The sequence below is a fragment of the Capra hircus genome, chromosome 29, assembly GCF_001704415.2.
Source record: "Capra hircus breed San Clemente chromosome 29, ASM170441v1, whole genome shotgun sequence".
In the NCBI taxonomy this organism is placed as follows: domain Eukaryota; kingdom Metazoa; phylum Chordata; class Mammalia; order Artiodactyla; family Bovidae; genus Capra; species Capra hircus.
In genome coordinates this window covers 43383535-43409314 of record NC_030836.1, presented here as the reverse complement: position 1 = coordinate 43409314, position 25780 = coordinate 43383535, and the positions used below count along the sequence as shown (strand labels likewise).

Genomic DNA, 25780 nt, shown 5'->3' with positions numbered 1-25780 from the left:
CGCCTCTCCTCCCAGTGCTGTGTCCATACTAGGTCAGCAGCCCGCGAGGCTGGCCGGGGGCGTGGCGTCCGGCCGGGTGGGGCCCACCCGGGACCGGAGCAGGGCCTTAAGCTGAGGCCTCCTGCACCGCTGAAGCAAGATCCACGCTGTCGGGGGCGGGGCTCAAGAGGGGGAGGAGTCCCCGCGTGGTTGGCGCCTTCTTGACTCCGCCTTAGCCCCGCCCCACTGCGGCGTTTAAGGGTCTCTAAACAGGTGGCTACGCTAGGTCCAAAGCAAGGGGAGTGTTCGGGAGGGGGCCGATTAGGCTGCGCAGACGTTGCCCCTCCTCACTTGGGGTCCCGGAAGGGCCTGCTTCTAGGTCCCATATTACCAAGATTGAGTTGTGGGGGAGGTCCCGCCTCCCCAGCCCGGTAGCAGGGAGGGGCAAGTCTCAGAGATTTGTTTGGGGCCCGTGGTTTCACAGCGAGTGTGTTTGAACCTGAACTGCAGGAAATGGTTACCGGTTCCCTTCGGCCCGGCTTGTGGGGACCCCAACCGCCTGCGGCTACCCCTCCCATGTGCTTCTCTGGAGCCAGGCCTCCGGGCTCCAGTTTTCTAGCTGCAAGAACCCACCGTCTCTTGCAGCCGCCCCTTTTCATCTGGCCCCATGGGGAGCCAGGCTTCCGGAGCCCCAGTCCCTCCTGTGTGAACGGGAGCTCCCCCCAACATCATCAGAACCCGAGGCCCCTTCTCCCCATCGCCGCGTTTTCATTCTTCCTCACAAACCCCTCACTCTTAAATGCTCCCACCTTGTCCTAGCCCCTCCCCCAGGCTATCACAACGACCCGCTGCGCCCACGCCCCCATCTCTGCCAGGTCCCCCGCTGCCCGCAGGAAGACGCCCGGCCCCGGGCCGGGTGAGCCCCGTGGGAACGGTTTGTCTCGAAAACAGGAACCCGGGCCGGGGTCTGGGCGGGGCGCCCCTTCCCCACCGCAGTCCGCTTCCTGCCCCTCCCGGCTTCCTCTGCCCGACACCAGGCAGGGCGGGGGGCAGGGGGTGTCTGGGGTGGGGAGAGAGGACCCTTGGTTTAGTTTCCCCCTCCGCGTCCCGCGCGGCCTGACCTCCGCTCTCCCACCCTTGGCACGGCTCGTGGCGCAGCCCCCCACCCCCACCCCGCCCGCGGCCCTGGCCTCCCGGGCGGCGCGGCAGGGGAGGGGTTAAGCTACCGCAGGGGCCGCCGCGTGCGGGGCGAGAGGGAGCCCCCGATGGGGGAGGCGCAGCCGGCGGTGCGGAGCCCGGCGCTGGGGCGGGGAGGAGAGGGGAGGGGGCGGCCGCGGCGCGGGGGCGGGGCGTTGGGGAGCCCGGCCGCGGCGCGGAGAGCGGGCGGGAGCCGCAGCCGCAGCGAGGTCGGCGGGCGGGAGCGCACGGAGGTGGCGCCTGCCGGGCCGGGTGCGGGCTCCTTGCCGCGGGGTCCCAAGTGTGAGTGAGCGGGCGCGGGCGGGGCGCTGGGCAGAGGAGGCCCGGCCCCTAAGGGCCCCCGAGGGCGGCGCAGAAGGGCTGGGGGCGGCGGGTGTGTTGGTCGGTGGGGAGTCTGTAGCCCGGGTCGGGGGTGGGAGGGACCTAACCGAGAGATCCAAAGCCCCCTTGACAACCGCGGGAGGGGGCGGCGTCCGCGGCGCACCCGGGTCTTCCTAGCCACGTCTCAGCGGGACCGTTCTCGGCGAACCCCCCATTTGACAGATGAGAAAACCGAGGCTCCGAGAGGCCGAGTAACTCTCAAGGTCACATAGGGAGGAAGCGGCCGAAACGGCGGGATGCCTCTGGGTGGCTCCTAGGAAAAGTCTACCGGAGAACTCCATAGAGAAGCCCCCCCGCTCCTCACCCCCTGCTCGGGGGAGTATTGTATGGGCGGGGGCCTTGTGTGGGGCAAGGCTTTGCCAGTGTCCCGGGGCGAGGGCTCTCAGGTCGTTGGGGCCGCAGGGCCGGCCCTGGATCGCAGATGAAGGGGGCGGGGGTTGGAGTGGGTGTGTGTGCGCACCCACCGGGCGTGTGCATGTGTGGGAGTGTACATGCGTGTAGGTGCACTGTCTTGCGTGTGCGCACAAGTGTGCGGATGTCAGTGGCCTCGGAACTCCAGGCTGGTCTGGTCTAGTGAGCAGCAAGGCCGGAAGCCAGCCCCTTCAACGGGTTTGCTTTCTGGGGTAGCGGACTACGGGTATGTGTGCCCGCGGGTTCCTTCGTTCAGGTGTGCGGGGGTGTGGGGTGCCACTGGGTGAGTGAGAGAGAGGATGGGAAGTGATTGCCTGAGGCCCGGCTGTTTGGGGGAACCTCAGGCATATTCTTGCACCCCGATGTGGGTCCCTGGCCTGGGGTGTGGAGTGAGTGTGTCTGCGCCTGGGTGCGTAAATCCCCGCCCGTGACTGGAGTTGCTGGTAGAGTCCAACAGGGGCACTCCACCCTCCATGGCGCTAGCGCCCCCTTCTGGGCACCCCACTCTGCCCGAGTGTGGACGGCCTGTGGCCTGTGTGTGCCCCCAGTTCGACTGTGCAGTACGGGGGGCCTGCGTCAGAGGCTAGGGATGAAGAGGGCCTGCGGAACGGCTGAGCCAGGACCCTTGGGGCCTTCACGGAGGAGGTGGCTCGGGAGCGCGCGGTTCCCAGGCCCAGGCTTCCCGCTGACGCCTCCTGGCCGCAGGGGCTCCCCCCTCCGCCCCTCTTCCCCCACCCCCACCCCTCGCTCCCAGGAATGTTCCTCTCCAGCCCAGCCCGCCTCCCCGAGGGCAGGCCCCTGGGGGCTGCCGCAGCCCCGCCTCCTCTTCCCGGGAGCCCGGGAGGGGGCGACGCGGGCAGGACGCCTGGGTTCCTCCCCCCTTCTCATCCCAGGGAGAAATTCCTCTGAGGTCCCCTCAGGCTCTGGGTTCCCAAAATAACCCTGCGGGGGAAGGGAGGCTGTGGAGGGAGGGAAGCGGGAGGGGGCGCAGAACTGAGCTGCGGGGTGCTGCAGGTGCCTCTGGGGAGAGGACGTGAGGAGAAGAGAGGGCCTACAGAGAGGGCGACTGGGACACCGACCATCCCCTGGGAGTCCCTCGGCCCTCCCGCGGCTCTCAGGGTGGGCCGGAAGCTTCTTGGCCAGTTCATTTCCCAACTGGTGGGTTGCACCATCCCGGGCCAGACCGTTTAACCCCGGGGCGTGGCCGCGGGGGAACGACTCCGCCCCTGCCCAGCAGGGGGCGTGCCCGCCCCGCCCCGTTTCTACCCTCGGGGCCGCTCTGCCGGCCCGTGCCTCCGCCGACTCCGGCTCTGCCTCTCTCGGGACAGGGGTCCGGTCCGAGCCCCGTGGGAGGCTCCCGGAGCGCAGATCGGCAGAGCCTACCCGCGCCGGCGGCCATGGCGGGCACCCTGGACCTGGACAAGGGCTGCACGGTGGAGGAGCTGCTCCGTGGTTGCATCGAAGCCTTTGGTGAGTGGCACGGGAGGGCACACCCAGCCTGAGCCAGGACCCCTGCCTCCCTGGGCAGATCTCGGCCATGGACCCACCCAGCCTGCATCCTGCAGTCTCTTTAGCGAAAATCTCCCCTTCATCGCAGGGCGGAGAGGTCCACATGCTGCAGAAAGAGAAAATGTTTCCCTTCCCTAGTATGCCGGCTTTGAAGGGAGGGATGGCGGGGTCCCCGGACTCTAACACTTAAGGAGAATTATCTGTCTCCCCGGGGGATCCGGAGGAACTCGCTATCTCGGCCTGGGAGCTGTTTCCGGCTGATGTGGTGGGGTGGTGAAGGGGTGCCCCTTCCCTAAGCACTCAGGAAATGACCTCTGGATTCTTGACCCCGAGGAACCCAGGCTCCTTCCGCCCCAGCTGGTTCCCCTCCGGACTCAGGCCCGGCTCAGACTGCTCCTATCCCCCGGTTCCTCGGAACCTGCTTTTATCCCCCCTTCCACTCCACTTTTTCTTTATAATCCGCCTCCTGGTTTCGGAGCCCTGGGAAATCAGGAGGTGGCCGGGAGCCACATCCAGCAGGCTGCAGGGTAGGGACCTGTAGGGACCACAGCCTCGAGACGAAGTGTCAACCCGCTTCTCTTTGGCCCCTCGGAGTTAGATGACTCCGGGAAGGTGCGGGACCCGCAGCTGGTGCGCATGTTCCTTATGATGCACCCCTGGTACATCCCTTCCTCTCAGCTGGCGGCCAAACTGCTCCACATATATCCTTCGCCGACTTCTCCAAGGGCCCTGCAGTCCGAGTCTGTAAGCGAGCCCCGCTGCCCAGCCCGGGCAGAGGATGGGCCTTGCTGCTAGACGTGGGCTGCCTCCAGGTCATAGGATTCAGGTTGGGCCCAGGCTTCTGCTGGGCCCAAAGCCCCGCCCCTTCCCTCCCCTTAGAACTAAGGCCCCGCCCCCTCTCCCTAACCTTAGCCGTGCTGTCTCTTCCCCACAGCCTAAGACCGGCCCCTACTCCCAGCCCAGGTCCCGCCTCTTGCTTCTCTTCCAGAACGCAGGTCCTGCTCCCAGCCTGACCCCCATTCTACCCAGCTGCCCTCCCAAGGCTCACAGCTCACCTCTGCCTTGGGCCCCTTTCCAGAGCTTAGGCCCTGCCCCACGCCAGACACCATCCCCCAGATTTCTGCTGGAACCAGGCCCCGCCCTCCGCCTCCCTGTGGGGCTCAGGTCCCATCCCCTGCCTCCTTTTCTAGAGTAAGCCTCCATCCTTGTTTTCCTTAACTCTCCTTCACCTACCAACAATCCCGGAAGGACAACTCCAGCTCGCTGCAGGTGAAAACATGCCACTTGGTCAGGTGAGTCTTCCTCTTGGGGCTCTGGCCCCTCCTCTGCTCCCCTCCCTTAGGATTCTGACTGGCCTGAAGGAGTAGAAATAGCATGTTCTGGGAGCTGGTCATGTGGGTTTGAACCGGGCTCTGTCCATGGTGGGTGTGCTGCCGCAGGCTTGCCCCTTCCAGACTCTGTCCGGTCCCCATTTTCTGATCTGCCCAATGAGGGTGGGGAAGGAAAGAGCTGGGTGAGGGGGATCACAGTCTGAGGCCCTCTCCCCCTCTTTGGGGGAACGGCCATCCTAGGGGAGGTGCGGGAAGGGCTGCCCCAGGTGACTCTGAACCTCCACCAGGTACTGGATCTCAGCATTCCCAGCGGAGTTTGACTTGAATCCTGAGCTTGCTGAGCAGATCAAGGAGCTGAAGGCTCTTCTAGACCAAGAAGGGAATCGCCGGCACAGCAGCCTCATCGACATCGAGAACGTGTGCGTGGGGTGGGGGGTGCTCGCGGGGCTGGGAGGGGCGCTTAGCATCCCGCACCATTTGCTCTTAATAAACGGTTCGTTGAATGTAGTGGTGTGAGGGTCATGTTGCTCTTGCTGGAAAACTTGCTGTGGCTCCCCCTGTCTTCTTCAGAATGCCTCGGCTGGGGGTTAAGGCCTTTCAGAGTCTCAGGCCTGTTTAGCATTCCCGCTGCATCTTCCGTAGCGCCCCGCCCCCACCAAGCGCCTCCTCCTGCAGCCCCCAGAGCCCCCTCACCCTTCCACAGCCCCTGCATCCATGCCCACCGTGGCACTTTGTTCATGTTCCCTGGCCACCTCCATGTTATCAAGACAAGTGTGGCGTGTCTGTGGGCTCTTCCAGGGCCGAATTTGTTGTTGCCGCCTCTGTTCTTGGTGGCGCTTTGGGCAGACCCCTGGCGCGAAGACCTCTGCACTCGCGCCCAGCTGTGTCCTATTCCTTTGTGTCTGTCTCCCCGTAGGATGTGAGTTCCTCACGGGCAGGAACTGTGTCTTGCTCACCTCTGTAACCCCAGCGCCTGGCACAGTGCCTGGCACAGAGTTAGGTCTTCCATAAATCTGTGTGGAGGGCATGACGCGGGGGGAAGATGGCAGGAGTTTTTTGCTAGGACGGGAGACATCGGTGTCCTGCCCAGTGTCTTGCAGTGAACTTGAGTGGCATGAGCGTGGGGCAACGAGGGCTGGGGCATCTCTGGCAAAGGACTCACTGCCCCTGTCCCACCCCCCAGCCCCACCTACAAGTGGAAGCGGCAGGTGACCCAGCGGAACCCCGTGGAACAGAAGAAGCGCAAGATGTCCCTGCTGTTTGACCACCTGGAGCCCTTGGAGCTGGCGGCACATCTCACCTACTTGGAATATCGCTCCTTCTGCAAGATCCTGGTGCGGGGCTTTCAGTCAGGAGTCGGATGTGGGCTGGGGAAGGGGGTGCCAGGGTCGCAGGGCGGGATCTAGGACTACAGGGTAACTACCAAAGGGCAGCTGGAGGGGGAGGAGCAGCCATCGGTGAGTTGGGGTGGCACTGGGTGCTGAAGGCCCTGCGCCCCCAGTTCCAGGACTATCACAGTTTCGTGACTCACGGCTGCACGGTGGACAACCCTGTCCTGGAGCGATTCATCTCCCTCTTCAACAGTGTCTCGCAGTGGGTGCAGCTGATGGTTCTCAGCAAACCCACAGCCCCTCAGCGGGCGGTGGTCATCACACACTTCGTCCACGTGGCAGAGGTGCCCACCCCTCCCCCGCCCCCCAACGCCCCCAGTCGCCCCTATAGGGCCGAGTCCCTCCTTTCCCCTAACCCACTGCCAGATCTTCTCCAGAAAAGCTGGGCCAAATTCTGGGCCCACTCAATGACTCACTGTCTCCTTTCTCCCCATTTATCCCCCAGGAACTCCTGCAGCTGCAGAATTTCAACACGCTGATGGCAGTGGTCGGGGGCCTGAGCCACAGCTCCATCTCCCGCCTCAAGGAGACCCACAGCCACGTGAGCCCGGAGACCGTCAAGGTGCCTGAGACCCTGGGGTCAGGGGCACAGCCTTCCCAGGGCTGGCCTCGTGAGAACTCCCAGCCCAGCGGGGCACTGGTCACTCCCTCTTCATCTGATAAATGAGGAAACTGAGGCTGGGGGTTCGGCCCTTTCCCAGGCTGCACAATGAAAGCTGGCAGAGAGAGGAGGCTCACAGATGTGCTGAACTTCAAAGACTCATGCTTTTCTCTTCTCCTGCTTACTTTATTTTACTGGCCATGCTGTGCAGCATGTGGGATCTTACTTCCCTGACCAAGGATTGATCCTGTGCCCCCTGAAGTGGAAGCCCAGAGTCTTAATCACTGGACCACTTGGGAAGTTCCTATTGTATTGTAAAAAAAAAAACAAAACCTATCTGGTGCCATACATACAGACAAGTCTATAAAACAAGTGTACAGATCCCTCTCCAGGGGATCTTCCCGACCCAGGGATCAAAGCTGAGCCACAAGGGAAGACCAAGAATACTGAAGTGGGTAACTTATCCCTTCTCTAGGGGATCTTCCTGAACCAGGGTCTCCTGCACTGTAGGCATTTTCTTTACCAACTAAGCTATCAGGGAAGCCTTCACAGTTTAAAAAAAACTAGAAAGAAGATAGGTCAAGAAGTAGAACATTGCCAGCCCCTGAAGCTCCCAGCCCTTAGAGCATAACTCCCTCCTCATCAGAGGTAACCAACACCATGACCTTCCTAAGGATGATGACCTCCTTTTCTTTTAAAGAATATTTACTCATTTATTTTGGCGACACAGCAGAGCCTGTGGGATCTTAGTTCCCCACCCCGTGCTCCCTGCAGTGGAAGGGCAAAGTCATAACCACTGGGCCGCTGGGGAATCCCCAACTTTCCTTTTCTTGAAGGCTTTACCACCTGTGTATGCTTCTCAAAACCATGTGGGTGTTTTGTTGTCTGTTTTTGAGCTTCTTATAAATGAAATCGTGTTGTCTATGTTATTTCCTCCTTCTTTCATACGTTCTGCTTTGCGCAGCAGTTGTTCATTCGTCTCCATTGCCGTATAATATTTTTGTCCACTCGATTTGTGTATCTCCTCGACTGTTGAACACTTGAGGTCTTTCCAGTTCCGGCTGTTAGGAATGACTCCGCTAAGTACATTCTTGGAAATCTTTGTTCTGCGCTACTCTGCCTCCGTGAGCCTCAGTTTCCTCTATTAAATGTTGATAGTCTGTGCCCAGGACTGCTGGAGAGGTGTGTTATTTGGTAGTGGGTGCCCCTTTGGACTCATGACCTATGAACTCTGATTGCCAGGGGCTGAGGGAGTCAGCCTTGGGGGACAGGAGGGAGGCTTTTGGCCTTTCATCCATCCCTGACTCTGACTGCTCAGGCTCTCCCACGTCTCCAGGGCTGGGCAGGGAAAGGAGAGTTGAGCCTGTGACATGCTATGTGGATGCGGTGTGTGTGTGTGTATGTGACTCTCTGCCCTTTGCCCCCCAGCTCTGGGAAGGTCTGACGGAACTAGTGACGGCCACTGGCAACTATGGCAACTACCGGCGCCGGCTGGCAGCCTGCGTGGGTTTCCGCTTCCCCATCCTGGGTGTTCACCTCAAGGACCTGGTGGCCCTGCAGCTGGCGCTGCCGGATTGGCTGGACCCCGCCCGGACCCGACTCAACGGGGCCAAGATGAAGCAGCTCTTCAGTATCCTGGAGGAGCTGGCCATGGTGACCAGCCTCCGGCCCCCGGTGCAGGCCAACCCTGACCTGCTGAGCCTGCTGACGGTGAGGGGCCGGGCCCCTGGTCCCGCGGGCTTGGCCTTGGGTTCTCACTTCTGGTCGCAGAGCTGAGAGCCAGCCTGGTCCCACTGGTTGGGGTGACCTTGGAGGGGAGTTCCAAGCTCTGGTTGGGGTTGTGGACCCCTGAGGCTGGCGTGAGGGCTTGAGGCTGGGCCTGAGCTCTGGGTTGAGTTCCTAGCAGTGGGTTACGGTCAACGTTTGGGATTAAACTCTGGGTTCCGGGCAGAGGGATGGCTTTTATTTTGCTTTTACTTTTCGGCTGCCCACACATCTTGTGGGATCTTAGTTCCCTGCCCAGGGATTGAACCCGCACTCTCAGCAGAGAAAATGTGGAGTCTTAACCACTGGACCACCAGGGAATTCCCCAGGGCTGGCTCTTAAACAAGGCCCTGAGCTCTGAAGTTCTAGGCTTGGTCTTGGACTTGAGCTCTGGGGTAGGAGTTGGTTTCTAGTCCACATCTGGCCTAGGTTCTAATCACTGGGCCGGAGCTCAGGTTTGACAGTTTGGTGTGAAGTCTGAACCTGTTTCTGGGCTCTGGGCTGGACTGGGGAATTGAAATCTAAGCTGGAATCTGGTTGCTGGGTTGGGTGCTGTGTTGGGAGGGGGGATTTCAGAGCTCTCAGCTGGGCTGTGACCTGAATTCCTGGCTGAGATCTTAGCAGCGCGTTGTCTTCAAGGTCTGGGGCCAAGCTCTGGGTTCTGGGCTGTGTGCTGGGCTGGCGTGTGGTTGCTGGGGTGTGTTCTAAGCTGGCCTTGGTCCTCAGTCTTGCTTCTGGGCCAGGCTCGGGGCTGGGCTGTGACCCTCAGGTAGACCTGGAGGTCTGGGTTCTGGGCGTTGGGCTCCTGGGAGCAGCACAGGCCAGTGGGTGTGATCAGACTGGTGTGTCCCAGGTGTCTTTGAATTAGTCTTTTTTTTTCCCCCAGGTGTCTTTGGATCAATATCAGACAGAGGATGAGCTCTATCAGCTGTCCCTGCAGCGGGAACCGCGCTCCAAGTCCTCGGTGAGGGCGAGAGCCACTGCATACCCACTTAGCCCATCCTCTTCCTCCCTCCCTTCGGCCCTCCCAGGCTTAGAGGCCCCCTCACCCATCCTGCTTGTTGGGCAGACTTCCTTGTGCCCAGAGCTTGCCCCCTCCCTCCTCCACTGGGCCCTGGGCTCCCTCACCTCTGGCCCTCGCTCAGCTTTGACCATTTCCACAGCCAACCAGCCCAACCACCTGCACGCCGCCTCCCCGGCCCCCGGTGCTAGAGGAGTGGACCTCGGCTGCCAAACCCAAGCTGGATCAGGCGATCATGGTGGAGCACATTGAGAAGATGGTGGAGGTGAGACTCCAGCACCACCAGCTCTGGAGCCTGTGGGACAGGGGGGACAGGTCCGTAGTGGTCAGTCAAGGCTGCTTTGACCAGGGCACTGCCCTCGGAGCCACCACCAGTGCCGGGCTCAGGGGCCAATGCTCAGTTAACAGAAGGCACGGGGTGCAGCTGATGGGTGGGCTTGGGATGGGGGTATGGAGAAGGGAGGTAGTGGGGAAGAGAGAGCTGCCCACCTCTTAGATGCCCAGGCTTCCTAACTCGGACTGGGAGTGTGAGCAGGATGGGGCCAGGGCCCCTTTAACCCTCCTGCCCCCCCACATGTCCCTCTGTGTACTTCAGTCTGTGTTCCGGAACTTTGACGTCGATGGGGACGGCCACATCTCACAGGAGGAGTTCCAGATCATCCGTGGGAATTTTCCTTATCTCAGCGCCTTTGGGGACCTCGACCAGAACCAGTGAGAGGCCTGGGGGCAGGGGCAGAGGGAAGGCAGGTTCATTTCCCCTTGGGTTTTAGCTTCCTCCTGAGAAGGATGAGGCCATTGAACCAGATGATATTGGCAGGGGAAGCCACCCATGTGGGGAGGGGCTCTTTTTTTCTGGGAGGCTGCCAGCTGCAGAGGCTCAGGGTTGCTTCGCTTATTCAGACCGATGAGCCGGAGGGTAGGGGGCATCTCCACCTGAATCTTGCAAAGACTGTGGCCTCCTGGGGACTCTTGCTACATAAATGCCACTTTATTTGTGGGGCTCACAGCCGAGAAAAAGTGTGGGCAAGCTGAACTCCTGGGTAGCATGTCTTAATGAATAGATAAGAAAGGCCTGTAACTTGCAGCACCCACTTGCTTATCACCAATTCACATGCCAACAATTTGGACAAACAGCTGGTTCTCTGAAGTAGGTTATACGTGTCCCCCTGAAACCGTGTTCGCACCCCTGTTTTGCCGAGCAAACAAAATTCCAATCAAAATTTATAGTGCATCCCAAATTGACTTTTTAATGTTATCCAGATTTCAAAAAGCTGTGCCTTTTTTCGTATTATAAAAATCCATGGTTAAAAAAAAAATCCAGGTAGTAAAATAGATTTATAGTGAATGAAATGTGTAAGGTAAGAAGCGAAAATTCCCTTCCTCCTTTCCCACTTAAGAGGTTGTCAGTAGTAACTATGTTAGCAACATTACTGGTGTGGCAATGCCTGTACCTTCCCAATGTTTTCCATGCATGGTGCAAATTGATAAGAGAATTTGTTTGTGTCTGTTTCACAGGCAAGAGGGATTATAGTATAAGTCTGTTTCTACCAGTAGCATGCATTATAGTTACTTCGTTTCTCTTCCCAGAGTTGAGAACAATAGTTAAAGACAGTTTTCTCAGTTGAAAACAGTTCCCTACCACCTCCCTGGGTGGGGTGGATTTTTTTTTGCAGGCCACACTTTTTAGGGTGGGTGCAGCCCTTGCAGGGGCTTCCCTGGTGACTCAGAATCTGCTTGCAATGCAGGAGACCTGGGTTCTATCCCTGGGTTGGGAAGATTCCCCTGGAGGAGGGCATGGCAACCTACTCCAGTATTCTTGCCTGGAGAAGCCCCATGGATAGAGGAGCCTGGTGGGCTACAGTCCATGGGGTCACAAAGAGTCAGACATGACTGAGCAACTAAGCACAGCACAGCCCTTGGAGATGTTCAAGGCCCCAGCTTCACGCAGGCATCTCAGCCCTAACTCCTCCTCCTGCAGATCCCAGGCAGGTATCCAAACCCAGCACCTGGCTCCTGGGGCAGCTGTACCATCAGGGCCCAACTCACTGCCTCAATTGGAAGATCGCTGTTTCTGGAACTTGGGAGTTTCCATTTCTTGCAAACTCACCTGTGCATTTAAAACAGTTTTGGATATAGTTAAACTAGCATCTAGGTTTTTGTGGCAGTAGCATTCTCAGGGATTTTTTTGTTTGTTTGTTTTCGTTTTAAAATCACTGTCTTGACAGAATCGCACGCTTTGTGTTTTTTCTTTTTTACTTTTGTTTTCCACTTAAACCCTCATCATGGACATCTTTCCAGGCCGATTCAGGCAGAACTACCTCATTCTTTAGAACAGCTGCAGAGTGTTACACTGGGTGGCGGGGCCATCATCTGCCTCCCCATTCTCCTGCTGATGGACATGTAGACTGTTCCCAGTTTTTCGCTATTAATATCCGCTATGCTGCTGTGAACATTGTACTGATGCACTCGGGCCACTATTTCTGTAGGAGAAATTCCTAGAAGTGGGATAATTGGATCAAAAGATATGCACATTCTAAATTAGGAGAGAGACTGCCAAAGTGACCTCAGGCAAGGTTGTGCCAGCTTGCACCCCCATCAGCAGTGAACAAGAGCCCATTTCTCAACTTCCTTGCCAACAGTGGATGCTATAATAAGCTTTATAATTTTGCCAGTCTAATTGGCAAACGGTGTCTTGGTTATATTTGCATTTCTTTAATATTAGTGGGGGTAGGATACCTTCCTATGTTTACTGGCCACTTCTATTTCTTCTGTTAATTGCCTGTTCATGGTCTTTGTCCATTATTCCACTGGGTTTGTGAGTCTTTCTCATTGATTTCTCTGTTAATGGATATTAACCCTTGGTGTTGAATATGTTTGCAAAATATTTTTTCGCAGTCTGTCGTTCATGTTGTCCTTTTCCATATAAAATTTTTAAAAAATGTGTGCTCAATATGTCAGTCTTTTCCTTTATGGCTTCTCGGATTTGTGTTACGTGTAGAAGGGCTATTATCCCCTCCAGAGGACAAAATACTTCTCTTAGACCTGTTCAGATACTTTGAGAATTTTATTTTTTTACATTGTCTTCAGTTTAGCGGGAATTTAGTCTTCATGCACAGTATGAGATAGGAGCCTAAGTTTATGTTTTTGAGATGGTCAGTTGTCCCAATGTGCCACTGATTTGAAGGACCACCTGGACCACCCAAATACTAATAGGCAGGAGGTTCTGATAAAGGTCACCTCTGACGGAAATAGCTCCCAGTGGCCTGGCACCTATTAGCCTTTACAGACACTGTTGTCAATGCTTCGTGTGCCTATCTCATTCAACTCTTACCCAAACCCCTCTGAGATGCAGGAACTATCATCGTCCCCATTTATTGAAGAGGAAATCGAGGCACAGGGAAGAAGTCACACAGATAAATAGAGCCCAAATTAGAACTGAGTTCTATCTCCAGAACACAGTGCTCACTCTTTCCCTAAAATACCTGAATAGATGAAAAGAGGGCTCTGTGGGAAGCCCCAGATTACCTGTCTGGAGGATTCCGCAGGAGTGAGACAGGTGCAGCTTTTTCCAATCTTACCTGCTCCCCAAACTCATCAGAGAACTCCTGACTCTCAGGAATCCCAACCGGTGTTCCATAGGGCTCACTTTGGGAAACAGAAGCTGATAAGCCCACGGGAAAGTGCAGAGCAATTTTAGTTTACACACCAGCTCTGTGAAGTGGGTAGGCAGGAATTATGACCCCCATTTTTCCAGGGAGGAAACCCAGGGCAAGTGACTAGCCCAAGACCACACAACTAGTTAGAAGCTGCCGCTACATCCGCCGGACTTCAAGTCTGGCTCTCTTTCTCTTTCCCGCACGGAAGGTAAAACGTCAGGAGTCCCACGATGACCTTTAATTTGGTAAGGCTTTTCCCAGTAGGCTGGGTTAAGCTGGTGGTGGGTCGTCCCACTGAGCACCTCCCCTCCGCCCCGGAGCTGAGGCCCTCGACTTCCCCGGACAGGGACGGCTGCATCAGCAAGGAGGAGATGGTCTCCTACTTCCTGCGCTCCAGCTCTATGCTGGGCGGCCGCATGGGCTTCGTACACAACTTCCACGAGAGCAACTCCTTGCGCCCGGTCGCCTGCCGCCACTGCAAGGCCCTGGTGAGCCCCCGCCCAAGCCACCCGGCAACAGCACCGGCCGGGTCCCATCCCCGCCCCGCCCTCCCTTCTGGCCCCGCCCCCCTGCCGGAGCCTTCTCAGTCCAGGCGAACCTTAATTCCACCTGCTTCACCTCTTGCTGGTCTGAACCAAACCCTGAGGGGCCTAAGGGTCCAGAACGGGTCAATTCCAGTTCCTGTCCATAGAAAGGAAGAAGAGTCATGCCCTCTAAACTGCTCCCCCCTACGACATCCCCCTCCTCTATTTCAGATCCTGGGCATCTACAAGCAGGGTCTCAAATGCCGAGGTGAGATGGAGTTGCAGGGCTGCTGGGCTGCTTTAGGGGAAAGAGTTACTATCTGGATGGAGAGTCTTATTTTGGTGGGGCGATTGTCAAGGAGTAAAGTACCTTAGAGCCAGAGAGGCATGCTGATTGATGTGAAAGGGGTAGCCTTCAACTTGGTTTGATTGGGACTTCCCTGGTGGTCCAGGGGTTAAGATTCTGCTTCCACTGCAGGGGACACAGGTTCCATCTCTGATCAGGGAAGTAGGATCTCACGTCCTTTGCAGCGTGGCCAAAAAAAAGAAAACAAAAAAAACCCCAGGGTTTTTATTTTGGTGAGGCAGCTGCCCAGAAATCGGGAGTTTTGGAGAGGGCACAGACTGGCAAGGAGGATGAAGAAAGCTCTTGTTTTGGTGGGGCAGCTGCTTAGGAGCAAAGGGACCCCGGGAGAAGTGCAGGCCTGCGGAATGGGATGAGGGGTGGTCTGACCAGTGGATCTGGCTGGGCTGCCCGTCTGCCTCCCCAGCCTGTGGTGTGAACTGCCACAAGCAGTGCAAGGATCGTCTGTCAGTTGAGTGCCGGCGCCGGGCCCAAAGTATGAGTCTGGAGGGGTCTGCACCCTCTCCCTCACCCACACACACCCACCATCGCGCCTTCAGCTTCTCCCTGCCCCGCCCTGGCAGACGAGGCTCCCGGCCTCCAGGTAAGAGGGGTCCCTTTCTGTACTGGCCGGTGGAGGGAGGGAGAGAGGGAGGCAGGCCCATGGTGGCAAAGTATGGAAACTTTTCCAGGGTGGAAACCATTCCAGAGTTTGTAATTGTCTTATTTGAGGGAGGTGATAGAGGAGGGCTGGACAGATAAGGGTGCCAGGAGGTAACCAGGGAGCCCTCAATACTTTGAGGCTGATGAGGGCAGAGACGCTTAAATAAAAACAGAGTAAAGGGGAAGAGACTTCAAGATTCCATTTGCACTCTTATTTTGTTAGGGGGATTGACAATGGGCTTGGAGAAGGAATGTTTTAAGCCATTTGCCTGTATTTCCCTTTTTGGCTATTTTGGAGGCTATTCTGAGAAAAGTCCATTGCCCCCAAATCTCCCAGCAGCTCTCTTGAAGTCATTGGTGGTTATAGGTCAGTTTTCTGAATGACAGTTCCTCAAATGAGTATTTTGCTGAGAACACTCTGAACAAACCATGTTAAACTGGGGTGTAAGGTAGTTGACCACAACCGTTAAAATTGGCATGAGTCTTCAAAAATAGACGCAGGCACACGGCATAAGTTCCCCAAAATAGAAAAGATAAAACCATTTGCTTCAAGCCTTCCAGCAGTGCTGGGGTCTAAAATGTGAGACACACACAAAATTGATGTTAAGCAACCTGCACCGATAAATCTGTGGCTGCGAAAAAGCTGTGGCAAACTGAAAACTTAGAAAAAGAGCCTCAAAAATTGGGGTTGTTTAGTCATTCAGTGAATTGATTTCCAGTGGATGGTTCTGCTTCTGGGATGGGGCAGGGTGCCTTCGATGAGGGGGGAAGGGCTGCTCAGGGCACAGCGGCCCAGGAGTTGGTCCTGTAACCCCCCTCCCTGCAGAGATCCGAGAGGAGGAGGTTCAGACGGTGGAGGACGGCGTGTTTGACATCCACTTGTAATTGATGGTAAGCCCCCCTGTAGCCTGCCCAGAGCCTCCCCACTCAGGGCTGGGGCAATGTGCGGGGGAAGAGGGGGTGGGTGCTCTGACCAAATGACCCAGGCTAGGCAGACTCAAACATTTTTGGGGCGCGAGGAGGCTCTTCCTTACAACCTCTGCTTTTCTCTTCCCAGCTGTGACTGGATGAAGCACTCATGCCTGCCTTGGAGAAAAGACTTGGACCAGAGCAGGGGGCCTGGGGTGCTGAGGCAGCAGGCTGGGGCTGGGGGGAGGGGCATGAGGGTAGCATGTGGCTGAGGGCAGGGCCAGGACTGGTGTCCCTAAGATTGTACAGACTCTTGTGAATATTTGTACTTTCCAGATGGAATAAAAAGGCCCGTGTAATTAACCTGGACCATCAGCGCCTAGAATCCTCGTGGGGGGTAGGGGTCTGTAAATCACAGGGACTAGAACGCTAGAGTCTAAAACGCTGTAGTCAGAGAATCTTGGGAGATCGGGAATCTCATGTGCTGGAATCTTGGGGAGACTAGAATTCTGGGGGATAGACCCTTAGGACCAGGAAGCCTCAGAGCAGGGAGTTTGGGGAGGGTCTAGAATCTCGAGTCCAGAATCTTGGGGGGCTAAGACTTGAAAGTAGAATTGCTGAGCCTGGTGGTCATGTAGAACCACAGCCTTCAGTCTGAAGCTGAAACAGGTGGCATTGCTTGAATACTTCCAGCAATGGGGAGCTCACTACAGAGAATCATGAGAGGGACAAGGCCGCCCCGAGTGCGGGCTGTGAGGGAAGGGGCAGCTGGGGCTGCACTCCTTGGGCTTGCACCCTCCTGGCCTGGTGCTGCCAGCCGGAAGGACAGTGACTTCCCATGCATATTGATCCTGCTCTCAGCCTCTGGCTGCCTCTCCTAACCCAGCTCTTCCCTCCCAAGTCTGCAGCGTGATGGAGGTCTGGGGGGGTCACCGCTGCCTGAGGCCACTTTGAAGGCTGGTCTGGGTGAGAAGGCGGGGCTGGGGGGTCTCCCAACGGTCCTGAAGCTGGGTCAGGCTGCCCCTGGGATCAGGAGACTCTAGACAGCCATCTGAGAATGGGGGCTATCTCCCCCGCCCCCCCCCCCCACCCCGAGCTGAGGCTTGTCCTACAGCAACTGCAGGGTGTCCTGGGGGTGGAGGCACCTAGCTACCACAGGCAATATCCGAGGACCTGCCAGTGGCCTCAGTCCCCTCCCTCAAAGTTCCTTGATCCCAAGCCCATCTTTGCCTTTGAGACCCCACACCCCTGGCCTGTTCCTCACCTGGGGTACCTCCTCCTCCCACCCTGTTCTCAGCTGCAGCTCGGCCACCTGTTGGGTACTCCCCCCCACCCCACACTGCCCCTCCTTCTGTCCTCAGCCCCCTCCTGCCCTTCCCCCTCTCGAGGCTGTAATATCCGTTTCACGATTTGGGGGCTGAGTTGCTATAACAACAGACGGGCGATTGTGCTGTGAAGAGCAGCTCGCTCCCTGCGCAGCCTCCCGAGCTGCCTCCATCCTGCAGCCTGGTCGGCGCCCCTCCCTGCGGCCCCCCAACCCCAGCCGTCCTCTGCCGGTGTGTGTGTACGCATAGAGGTGCCCAGGTCGGCTCCGGCTGGGAGAGTGTGACACCCAACTGCCTTTTTGTGGTTGTCCATGTGAACTCGGCGGACAAGCTTCCCGTTGTGTGTGTGTGTGCATGTGTGTGCACAGGCGCGCACGCTGTGTTTGCGGCATTCCCCTCCACCGTGTGTCCTCACTGGACTGTGCGTGGGAGAAGGGCCACATTGGGTGGGTGCCTACTGGGCAGAGGTGTCTGGATGCGGTGGGCCCCAACTACATCTAGCAGTGTGAACCTCGGACCTGGGTGGGGAGAGACATCATTGTAACTGGGGGAGGGGCAGGGAGGCACAGCAGCTGCCAGGTGACCTTTCCTGCCCTTGGTGGGGAAGGGTGGCCCAGGGAACCGAGGGGGGTGTGTGTGACCACACAGAGTGTGTAAGTGCTCACTCTTACATCTCCCCCCACCCTTTCACACACCCATCCATAAGGGTTTGAGAGTCTTTGTGAGTCACTGCACCTGTTTGCCCATCTATGCCCTGGAGTCTGTGTGTGTTATATGTAGTGTGTGTGTGTGTGTGTGTGTGTGTGTGTGTGTGCGCGTAGGCTGCAGGGAAAGCGTCAATGAGGGGATGGGCAGGGCAGTAGGTTCTGGGGTCAGAGAGGCAATTCCACGTCCACTGGCCCTGACTCAGCAGTTCCCATTCTCTGGCTCAGCTAGTGGGCTTGGTGGAGGCCATCCTGAGGGTCTGTCCAAGGTCAGCGGAGGCCCTCCAAGTCTGGAACCTGGCTCAGGGATCTCTCTTTCCAAGCCCTAGGGTTCTATGGCCTGGGTTCCCCCTCTCATCCCCTCACAGGCTGGGGAGAGAGCTCTCTTGAGGGGGTGTGGGTCCCCATACATCTACTCAGTAATTGACCACTCTGTGCAAAGTGCCTCAGGCGCCAGGATGACCTCGCGGGAAGGTCCTCTGTGTACACCTGTTCCCCTAGGCATGCACTTGCCCCAGGCCCCTGTGTGCACAAGTTTGTGTATGTTCTTGAGCAAGCATGTGTTTCCTGTGGGTGTTGTACCATGGTGGGGGAGGCATTTCTGTAGGTGTCCCTGTGTGTTCCTTTGGGAATGCCTATACACACATGGATAGGTGTGGATGGCCATGAGCATGCCTCTGAGTGCCGGTGCTTGCAATAGTGGTCGAATGTGAGTGTTCTTGCGTGTAGCCTCTGGCTAAGGAAGTGCCACCTACCACTGGCTGTGCAGATCACAGACCCTGCAACAGAAATCAGGGTCATGGAGTGAGCTGGCAGAATGGTCACACACACACACTCACAAACACACACACACACTCACACACACACACACACACACACACTCTGCCTCATTCAGAAACTCAGTGTACCCGACTTTGTGGTACACTGGCTGGTGCCAGGGCCCACCTTGGGCTGGCTGAGTGAATGAGGGGCCCCTTCTTCCACATTCATAGCCATGCAGTGATGCTGACGCCCTCACGGGGAAAACCTTCACTCCAGTACCACATTCACTCTGAAACTTCTGGTTTCAGAGTTCTGGTTGAAGGGAGCTCCTGCCAGCTTCCCTTCAGTGCTCCAGGCTGTGTGAATCCACAGCCCTGCCCCTCAACCTGCTGCTAGTCCAGAGTTCTAGGCAGGACCGGGAATCAGGCTTCAAATTCTGGGATTCCCATGAGGCAGGGCTGTGAAACTCTAAGCCCCTAGATCTACCCCGCCCCCATCTCTGCCTTTCCCTCCCTCACCGCGCCTCTGTCCTTTTCCCAGGAAAAACCTCCCCTCCTCACTTCTAGGGGCAGCCAGGGAGCCCTTGGGCAGTAAGAGGCAGAAGCCAGGCAAGGGCTGGGAAAGGCACCTTACAGGCGCGGGCGGGGTCTCGTTTCCTTAGGCTCCGGGCAACCCGGGCCCGACATTAGGCGTGGCCAGCAGAGGGCGCTGCGGCCCGGGCCCCGCGCAGGTCCTGCTCCCTCGGTGCCCGAAGTCTGGGCCCACGGCTTCCCCTTCGACTCGCCCCAGCCCCTGGAGCTGCCACGCGGTCCAGCCGGCCGGGGGGTGCGGGACCCCAGGGCAAGAGGCTAGGGCGACTGGGTTTCCGGAAAAGTCACTGGGGCTGGTTTCGGATGTCTGCTCGGTTTCGGGGCCCAGGCGCCAGGGCTAAGGACCTCGAGAAGCGGGAAAGAACTCGGATACCCTGAGACTGGAACGCCTGGGTTCCTCGCCGAGGAAGGAGGTGGGCCTGTGGAGCAGCGGCGGGCACCGGCGGCCTCTGCGCCTTCGCATTGGCTGCGCCGCTCGTCCGTTAGCGCGGCGTGATCCAATGCGCGCGCCCGGGGGGCGGGCACTGGTGCTGATGCTGCCGTCAGTCGGTGTTGCAGGGATGCGGCGGCGGGAGCAGCCGCCCTGACTCGCGGAGCATCCTCCCCTGAGCGGCACCGCGGCGGGGCGGGTGGACCAGCAGGCGGGCGGGGACGTGGCGGGGAGCGAGAGAGGCGCGAGGCGGCCGACGCTGCTGGCCCTGGTTCTGCCAACCGCCGGAGACGGGGCGGCCCCGGGGTTCTGATCCCCACCCTCCTCCTGGCGCCCCCAGAACCAGGTACGGGGTGAGGGGGGGCTGCGGCGGAGACGGGCGGGGGGCGGGAGCCGATCGGGGGAGGGGAACGATTGGAGGGGCGGGGGAGGCAGGAAGGATGGATTGGGGGGCGGGGGCGCTGCCGCGCTGAGAGGGCTGGCTGGGTGACAGCGAGGCGGCTAAGCGGCTGGGGGGGTTGGGGATAGGAGGCTCCCTGTGGAGGGGCACTGGCCCCGAGCTGGGGTGAATGGAGGGGGGTGGGAGGGATGGTCACTGAAGAAGGAATGGGGCAAGAAGGAGGTGCACCCGGAGGGCTTGTGAGGGAGGCTCTGAAGCGGGGGGGTCCCCAGCCTCTGCTAGCCCCAAGGGCTGGAAGCAGTGCTCCTCCAGAGGGAATGGGGAGCTGTTGTGCTCTGAAGGGTCTGCAGGGGAGACATCAGCGAGGAACTGGGCTTGGGGGGTGGAGAGGGGGCTGGGGAGGGGAAAGGAGAGAAGTGGAAAAGCAGGGAGCACAGGGCCAGGCCAAGAGCTCCATACTGGGGGCACCATGGAGGACCAGGCTTTCCTGGGGGATGGCAGCCAAGGGGAGAGGAGGTTATTGGGAGGGACCAGAGGGGAAGGGGCCAAGGTGCTCCAGGCAGAGATGGGTATGTGCTGGTGGAGAGCCGGGAAAGATGGGGGGCCTGAGGGATAGAAGCGGAAGCTTGCGGGGGAAGGTTGGGGATGATGAGAGGGGGAGCCTGGGAAAGCAGTAGGAGGGGGCTGTGCCAGGGTGGGAAGGCGCTGGGGGCGGCGACAGGGTTATGGGCAGAGAGTGCTGCAGGGAGAGGAAGCTGCAGGGCCCTGGGCTTGCTCCCCACCCCCAAAGAGGAGGGGACCATTCCTCTCGTCCCAGCCTCCTCCCCAGTCAAGGAGCCATCTCTCTGCTCTGGGTTCTTTGGGCTGGGGTGTGAGCCCTTGAAGCCTTGATGGGCCCTTGGAGGCAAAACTGGCTTTGGGGGGCTGTTGTGGTCTCTACCCTCCAGCCCCACCTGAGTCCTAGGTGAAGGAATTCAGTGCCTCGTTGAACCAGCAAGGGCTGGGAGGGGACTATTCCTTGGTGCCTGGAGGTGAAGGGGGAAGCTGTCCAGACTGGGAGTGATGAAATCCGTCTTAGGGTGTGGGTCTCAGGTCTCCAGTCCTCTTGACTGCCTCGAGGCTTCCAAACACTTCTGGCTTTTTCTGTGCTGGGGGGTGGGGACATTCATTTCTGCCCCTCCCTCTTGTCCACGTTGCCAGTGTCTAGGTGTTCCTTTTGGGGCAGGGTATACTCCTGGGCCTTGCATTCTCTATCTTCTGCCAGAGAAGTAGGAAGAGAGAAGGAGGAGAGAGGAGGAAAGAGAGGAGGGAGGTCGGCTGATCTGTTCACCGTAAGGCCGTCTGTTTCGTGGGGCTTTGGCCACTCAGGTCCCTAGCTCCTCCTGCCTCCAGGAATGCTGGAATCCGAGGCTGGGCTGGATCTTTCTAGGGGCTGGGGGAGAAGGGTCTGGCTAGGGAGGTTCCTTCATTCCTGATAGAGGAGGTGTTCTCAGATCCATCGTGGCCTCAGATCCACAGGGGTGGGCAGGACTGACCAGCAGGCAGAGGCCAGGCGGGCAGTCACAGCGTGGCTGGGGATTTCTCTCCAGGAGCCCAGGCCTCTGCTGGCTTCTCAACCTGGGCTGAGTCCACACTCTGAGTTCCTGAGAGGAGGGGGCTGGGTTCGAGAGGGGATGGCAGGGATCTCTGTCCCCTCCAGGCCTCCAGTCTCTATCCAGCTACCCTCTCCTGCCTGCCCTTGCCAGTGACACAGACAGCTTGACACGGATACGTATGCTCGGTGACACCCACCCAGACACACACCTACACAGGCACATACACCTGCGTACACAATACACCTCCTAGCAGCACACCGCCTACACTCCCCGCCCAGAGAAACAGCCACCTCGCTGCCTGCCTCAGAGACCTCCCCCGGGTGCCCTGCTCTGCTGTGACACCCTCGGGGCCCCCACGTGCCCCCAGAGCCTCAGTGCCCCGCTGTCAGCTCTCTCCCTCAGATGCACACAGCCCCCGCTCCGTCCAACCAGGCACCACCTCAGATTCGTACAGGCGCACCTGTACTCTTCCAACAGACCCTCACTCCGAGACACACCCTCTCCTCAGAGCCCCACCCCCCCATCATTAAGCACCGCGTTCTCTTCTGGGTCCTAAGCACTTTGCCCCAGGCTTTCGTGCGCATGACCACAGCCCCTTTAGGTCTGACCTGGTGCTCAGCCACACCTGTCTTCCTCAGAACCTTCCCATTTCTGGGCTCTCCGCCCCTAGCACTAATCCTCACGCGTGGGGGCCCTACCCCGGCATGGTGCCAAACTGTCCATTCGTTCTCAGCCCCCACGGGGACACCGAACCTGACAGGGCGAGCCCGCTCCACCTGCCCAGCCCCTCCTCCGCCCGGGCGGCCCCTGGCCTGGGCCTGTCCACACCCGCAGGGCTGCAGCCCTCAGAGGCTCATTCAGCAAACAGTCTGGCGTGTGCACAGCACCTAGCCCATCCTCGCTCCTTCCAGAGCCCTCTCTGTTGCCGCCACGGTGGGGTAGAGTCAGAGAGAGGCTGCCTGGACTCGGCTCTGCCCCTCCGTGAGCCTCAGTTTCCTCATCTGTAAAATGGGGGGTCCCCACCTACCTCGTGGGGTTCTTTCGAGGAGTAGGCCAGATGATCATGATGACAATAATAATAACAATGACTGTATTCACAGGCATTCTGTGTTTTATTGCACTTCACAGATAATTCTGTTTTTTGCAAAGTGAAGGTTTGTGCCAACCCTTCATTGTCAGATGATGGTTAGTGTATTTTAGCAATAAAGTATTTTAAAATGAAGGTATGTACATTGCTTTTTTAGACACGATGCTGTCACACATGGGACTATAGGATCATAGGCTACCGTACAGTGTGACTGGGAAACAGAAAATTTGTGTGACTTCCTTTATTGCAATATTCGCTTTATTGTGGCGGCCTGGAATTGAACCCGTGGTATCGCCCAGGTTTTGGAGTAGGCACACTGTCCCTGCCATGAGCCTGGCTCTGTGTTAAGCACTCTGTGAACTTTGTCTGATGTGTTTGTCCTGCCCCCAGTAAATGGCAGCTACTTCCATGTTCATCATGACCTTCCACGTGCGCACATACGCCTGTCATGGGCACTGTTAGGAATGTTCCCAGGCACCTCCTGCTTACTCACAAGGCCACCCCTGGAAGCCATCTGTCCCCTCTGAATTGCTGGGATGTACCCACCCAGGGCATCATCCCTCAGCTGTGCACAGCATGGGGTGGGCATGGGGGTGAGCTCACGCCTTTCACTGCCTACCTCAAACTCCCTCGTTCTGGCCCCCAGTGCGTCGAGTCATTCATTTGCACCTCAGTCCCCAGCCCACCCATCTCCTCAGACCCATACACCTGGCAACTGCCTCGTCATGCACATCGTGAGCTGCCACTCTGGTGCCCAGGCCCTCGTAGGCTTCTCTCCGTGTACATGAACACCTGCTCAGGGGGACCCTCGCACACACCCACCCACTCCCAGCCGTGCTGCTCTGGGACCTCTGCTAATCTCCAGACCCATTCATCTCTTTCCCACCTTCCTAGGTAGGAAGAAGTGCCCGGAAGTGTGGGGATGGGCCCAGGGGGCAAAATCCTAGTCCCAGCTCTGCCCTGACAAGCTGTGTGACCTTGTGGACTCTGCCTTTGGTCAGCGCCCTAGCACCCACTACCCACAGGTGGACTGCAGCCTTGAGCCGGTGGGGATGGGAGCTGGGAGGTGGGGGTGGGGGTGACTCAACTGCTCTCAGGATCTCCACCTTCTCTTCGCCCGCAGAATCCTGTCCCATAGAGACGGCCACTCAGAGGCCCCTTCTCTTCTCTGAGTGTCAGTTTCCCCATTTGCAAAAGGGGGGCAGTTATAAGGTCTGCCTTGCTTACTTCTCTCATCCCGCTACGGTGAGACTCAAAGGAAACAAGAAACACATGGAGTTTTGCACACTGTAAAATGCTGAGATGGGGTTTTAAAACGATTATTAATACAACACATACTTCTCTACGTTAGTCTCTACTAGGCACTGTTTCAAGTGCTTTACATATATCAATTCACTTTTGAAAACACTACTAAAATCTCTATTTTACACATAAGGCAACTGAGGCCCCGAGAAGCTAAGCAACTTGTCCGAGGTTGCACAGCTGGAAGGGAGTAGAGCCGGCATGAACCCAGGCTCCTGAGTCAGCGCCTCTGATCCCTGCACTTTCTCGGTTTTGCTTTTGCCCCCTGCCGAGATGTGTCTGAACATGGACTTGCCGGAGGTCTTCCCTTGTCACTTTTAGGTCATCAGAGCTGGAAGGAGGGAGCAGGAAGAGGGGGTAGGACTTATTCTTTGCTTACTGATCCTGCCTGAGGTTTTAGGGAGGAGAGAGGACCCTTCAAAATACACCTTCTGCCACTGAAAGGGCCCTCAGAGCTCGAGCTGTCTGATGCCCCCTCCCCTGTGATTCAGGAGCCCCCTGCTGAACATCTCTGAGCCTTAGTCACCCTTCCTCAGCTCACACACCTCCACAGATGGGGAACTCACCCCTCCCCCTGACCGGAGGCAGCCTACTCCACTGTTGGCTGCTCTAGATTGCCGGCAAGTTTCTCTTTCGCTTGAGCCAAAAATTCCCTCCCCATAACACACACTCTCCCACCTGTCCACAGGCTGCCTTCTGGGGCCACCAGAATGTGTGCAAACCCAGCTCTTCCTCCCTGATGCCTGGGGGAGGCCCCTGCTGTCACACTCCCAGCTGGCGCGTGAGAGAGCTGGCTTGAGGAGAGGAGAGCCAGAGAGAGGCTGGCGTTCCCATGGCTGGAGGGGTGTGTGTGTGTGTGTGTGTGTGTGTGTGGGTGGTGTAGACATCAGAGAAGGGGCTGAGTGGATGCCGGGAGAAGACCTCTAGACAGGGGCTCTGCCGGAGTGGGTACAATCTAACCCTGAAATTCACATCCGTTCGTTCAGTTGGTGCAGGTGGTGTGGGGGTGGAGGACTTTGGTCAGACTGGAAAGCCCAGGAGTGGAATATGGGTACATGGGAAGCATCTAGAATGGAAGTCCAGCAATCTTGATTTTAGTCTTGCTCTTCTTCATGGCCCTCGGGCTATGGTTGCTCCTCTCTGGGACTTGAAGGATGAACTCTACGAGCTCTGCGGTCTGTGTCTTTTGGCCCCCTCCCTGGGGCAGACGCAGAGTCTGGGTTGTCTGAAGAGGGCAGGGCCCCAGCAAAGGTCAGGTCAGAGAAGGGTGAGCTCTCTGAGCCTGACACCACCCTGTGGCCTGTGGCTGATGCAGGGTAGAAGAAAGGCCACAGGTGTTGGAGCCAGCTGACCCCCTCATCTGCTCTTGAGCTTGGGGAAATGAATCCATCATTTGAAGCTCAGGGTCCCTGTTTATAAGCCTGGGGTAAACAAACTACCTCCTAGCGCGGGAGGATATATAAGACAATGTTATGGTGGTCCAGCCTGGCACTTGATGCACAGTGGAAAGTCCCAGAGTCACATCCCAGATGCCTCGCTGGCACTGGTCTGGTCATGGGAAGATGAGGAGGAGGCTGTCAGGGCCCAGAAAGAATCCGTGGGACAGGATTCTGTGGGGCTGAGAGTGGGCTGAGGTCCTGAGAGTCGCTGAGTCAACCCACCCCCACCCCGTCTAGCTCCCATCACCACTGACTCAAGGTTGCAGAGTCCATCCGTGGGTAGGGGGTGCTAGGGAGCTGACTGGGGGGCAGAATCCCAGAGGGCAGGGGAGAGGTCTGTTCCCTGGAGGAGCAGTGGCCCTGGGCCAGCAGTGGCTGGTGGTGTAGGCTACACTGATGTCACTCGGCAGGCAGGATATCCCAAGGCTGCTCCGGCCAGTGTCTCCGCTCTGGCAGTGGGCACTGG

The 25780-nt window shown here is 58.0% G+C and overlaps 2 protein-coding genes across 17 annotated transcripts in view; both read left to right on the top strand.

The window, feature by feature from the left end:
• On the top strand, window positions 1349-16049 carry RASGRP2 (RAS guanyl releasing protein 2). Of its 3 annotated transcripts, none has more exons than XM_018043346.1 (17): window positions 1349-1458; window positions 3297-3438; window positions 4076-4178; window positions 4707-4769; window positions 5096-5227; window positions 5992-6142; window positions 6310-6483; window positions 6645-6761; window positions 8229-8510; window positions 9451-9528; window positions 9728-9850; window positions 10181-10296; window positions 13588-13729; window positions 13997-14033; window positions 14536-14712; window positions 15598-15662; window positions 15829-16043. In XM_018043346.1, the coding sequence occupies exons 2-16, from the start codon at window positions 3366-3368 to the stop codon at window positions 15654-15656; spliced, it is 1827 nt and encodes a 608-aa protein (XP_017898835.1). In that variant the 5' UTR covers window positions 1349-1458; window positions 3297-3365; the 3' UTR covers window positions 15657-15662; window positions 15829-16043. The 3 variants fall into 3 exon arrangements, with proteins under 3 accessions (XP_017898835.1, XP_017898834.1, XP_017898836.1); XM_018043345.1 differs by lacking the exon at window positions 1349-1458 and adding an exon at window positions 1932-2194 and having other exon boundaries at window positions 4072-4178; window positions 15829-16049; XM_018043347.1 differs by lacking the exon at window positions 1349-1458 and adding an exon at window positions 2095-2194.
• Window positions 19606-25780, top strand: part of NRXN2 (neurexin 2) — a 110288-nt gene continuing 104113 nt past the window's right edge. For all 14 annotated transcript variants that reach the window (XM_018043405.1, XM_018043402.1, XM_018043399.1 and 11 more), the window contains exon 1: window positions 19606-19837. The gene's annotated coding sequence lies outside the window, so the exon portion shown is untranslated. The remainder of the gene's footprint in view (window positions 19838-25780) is intronic.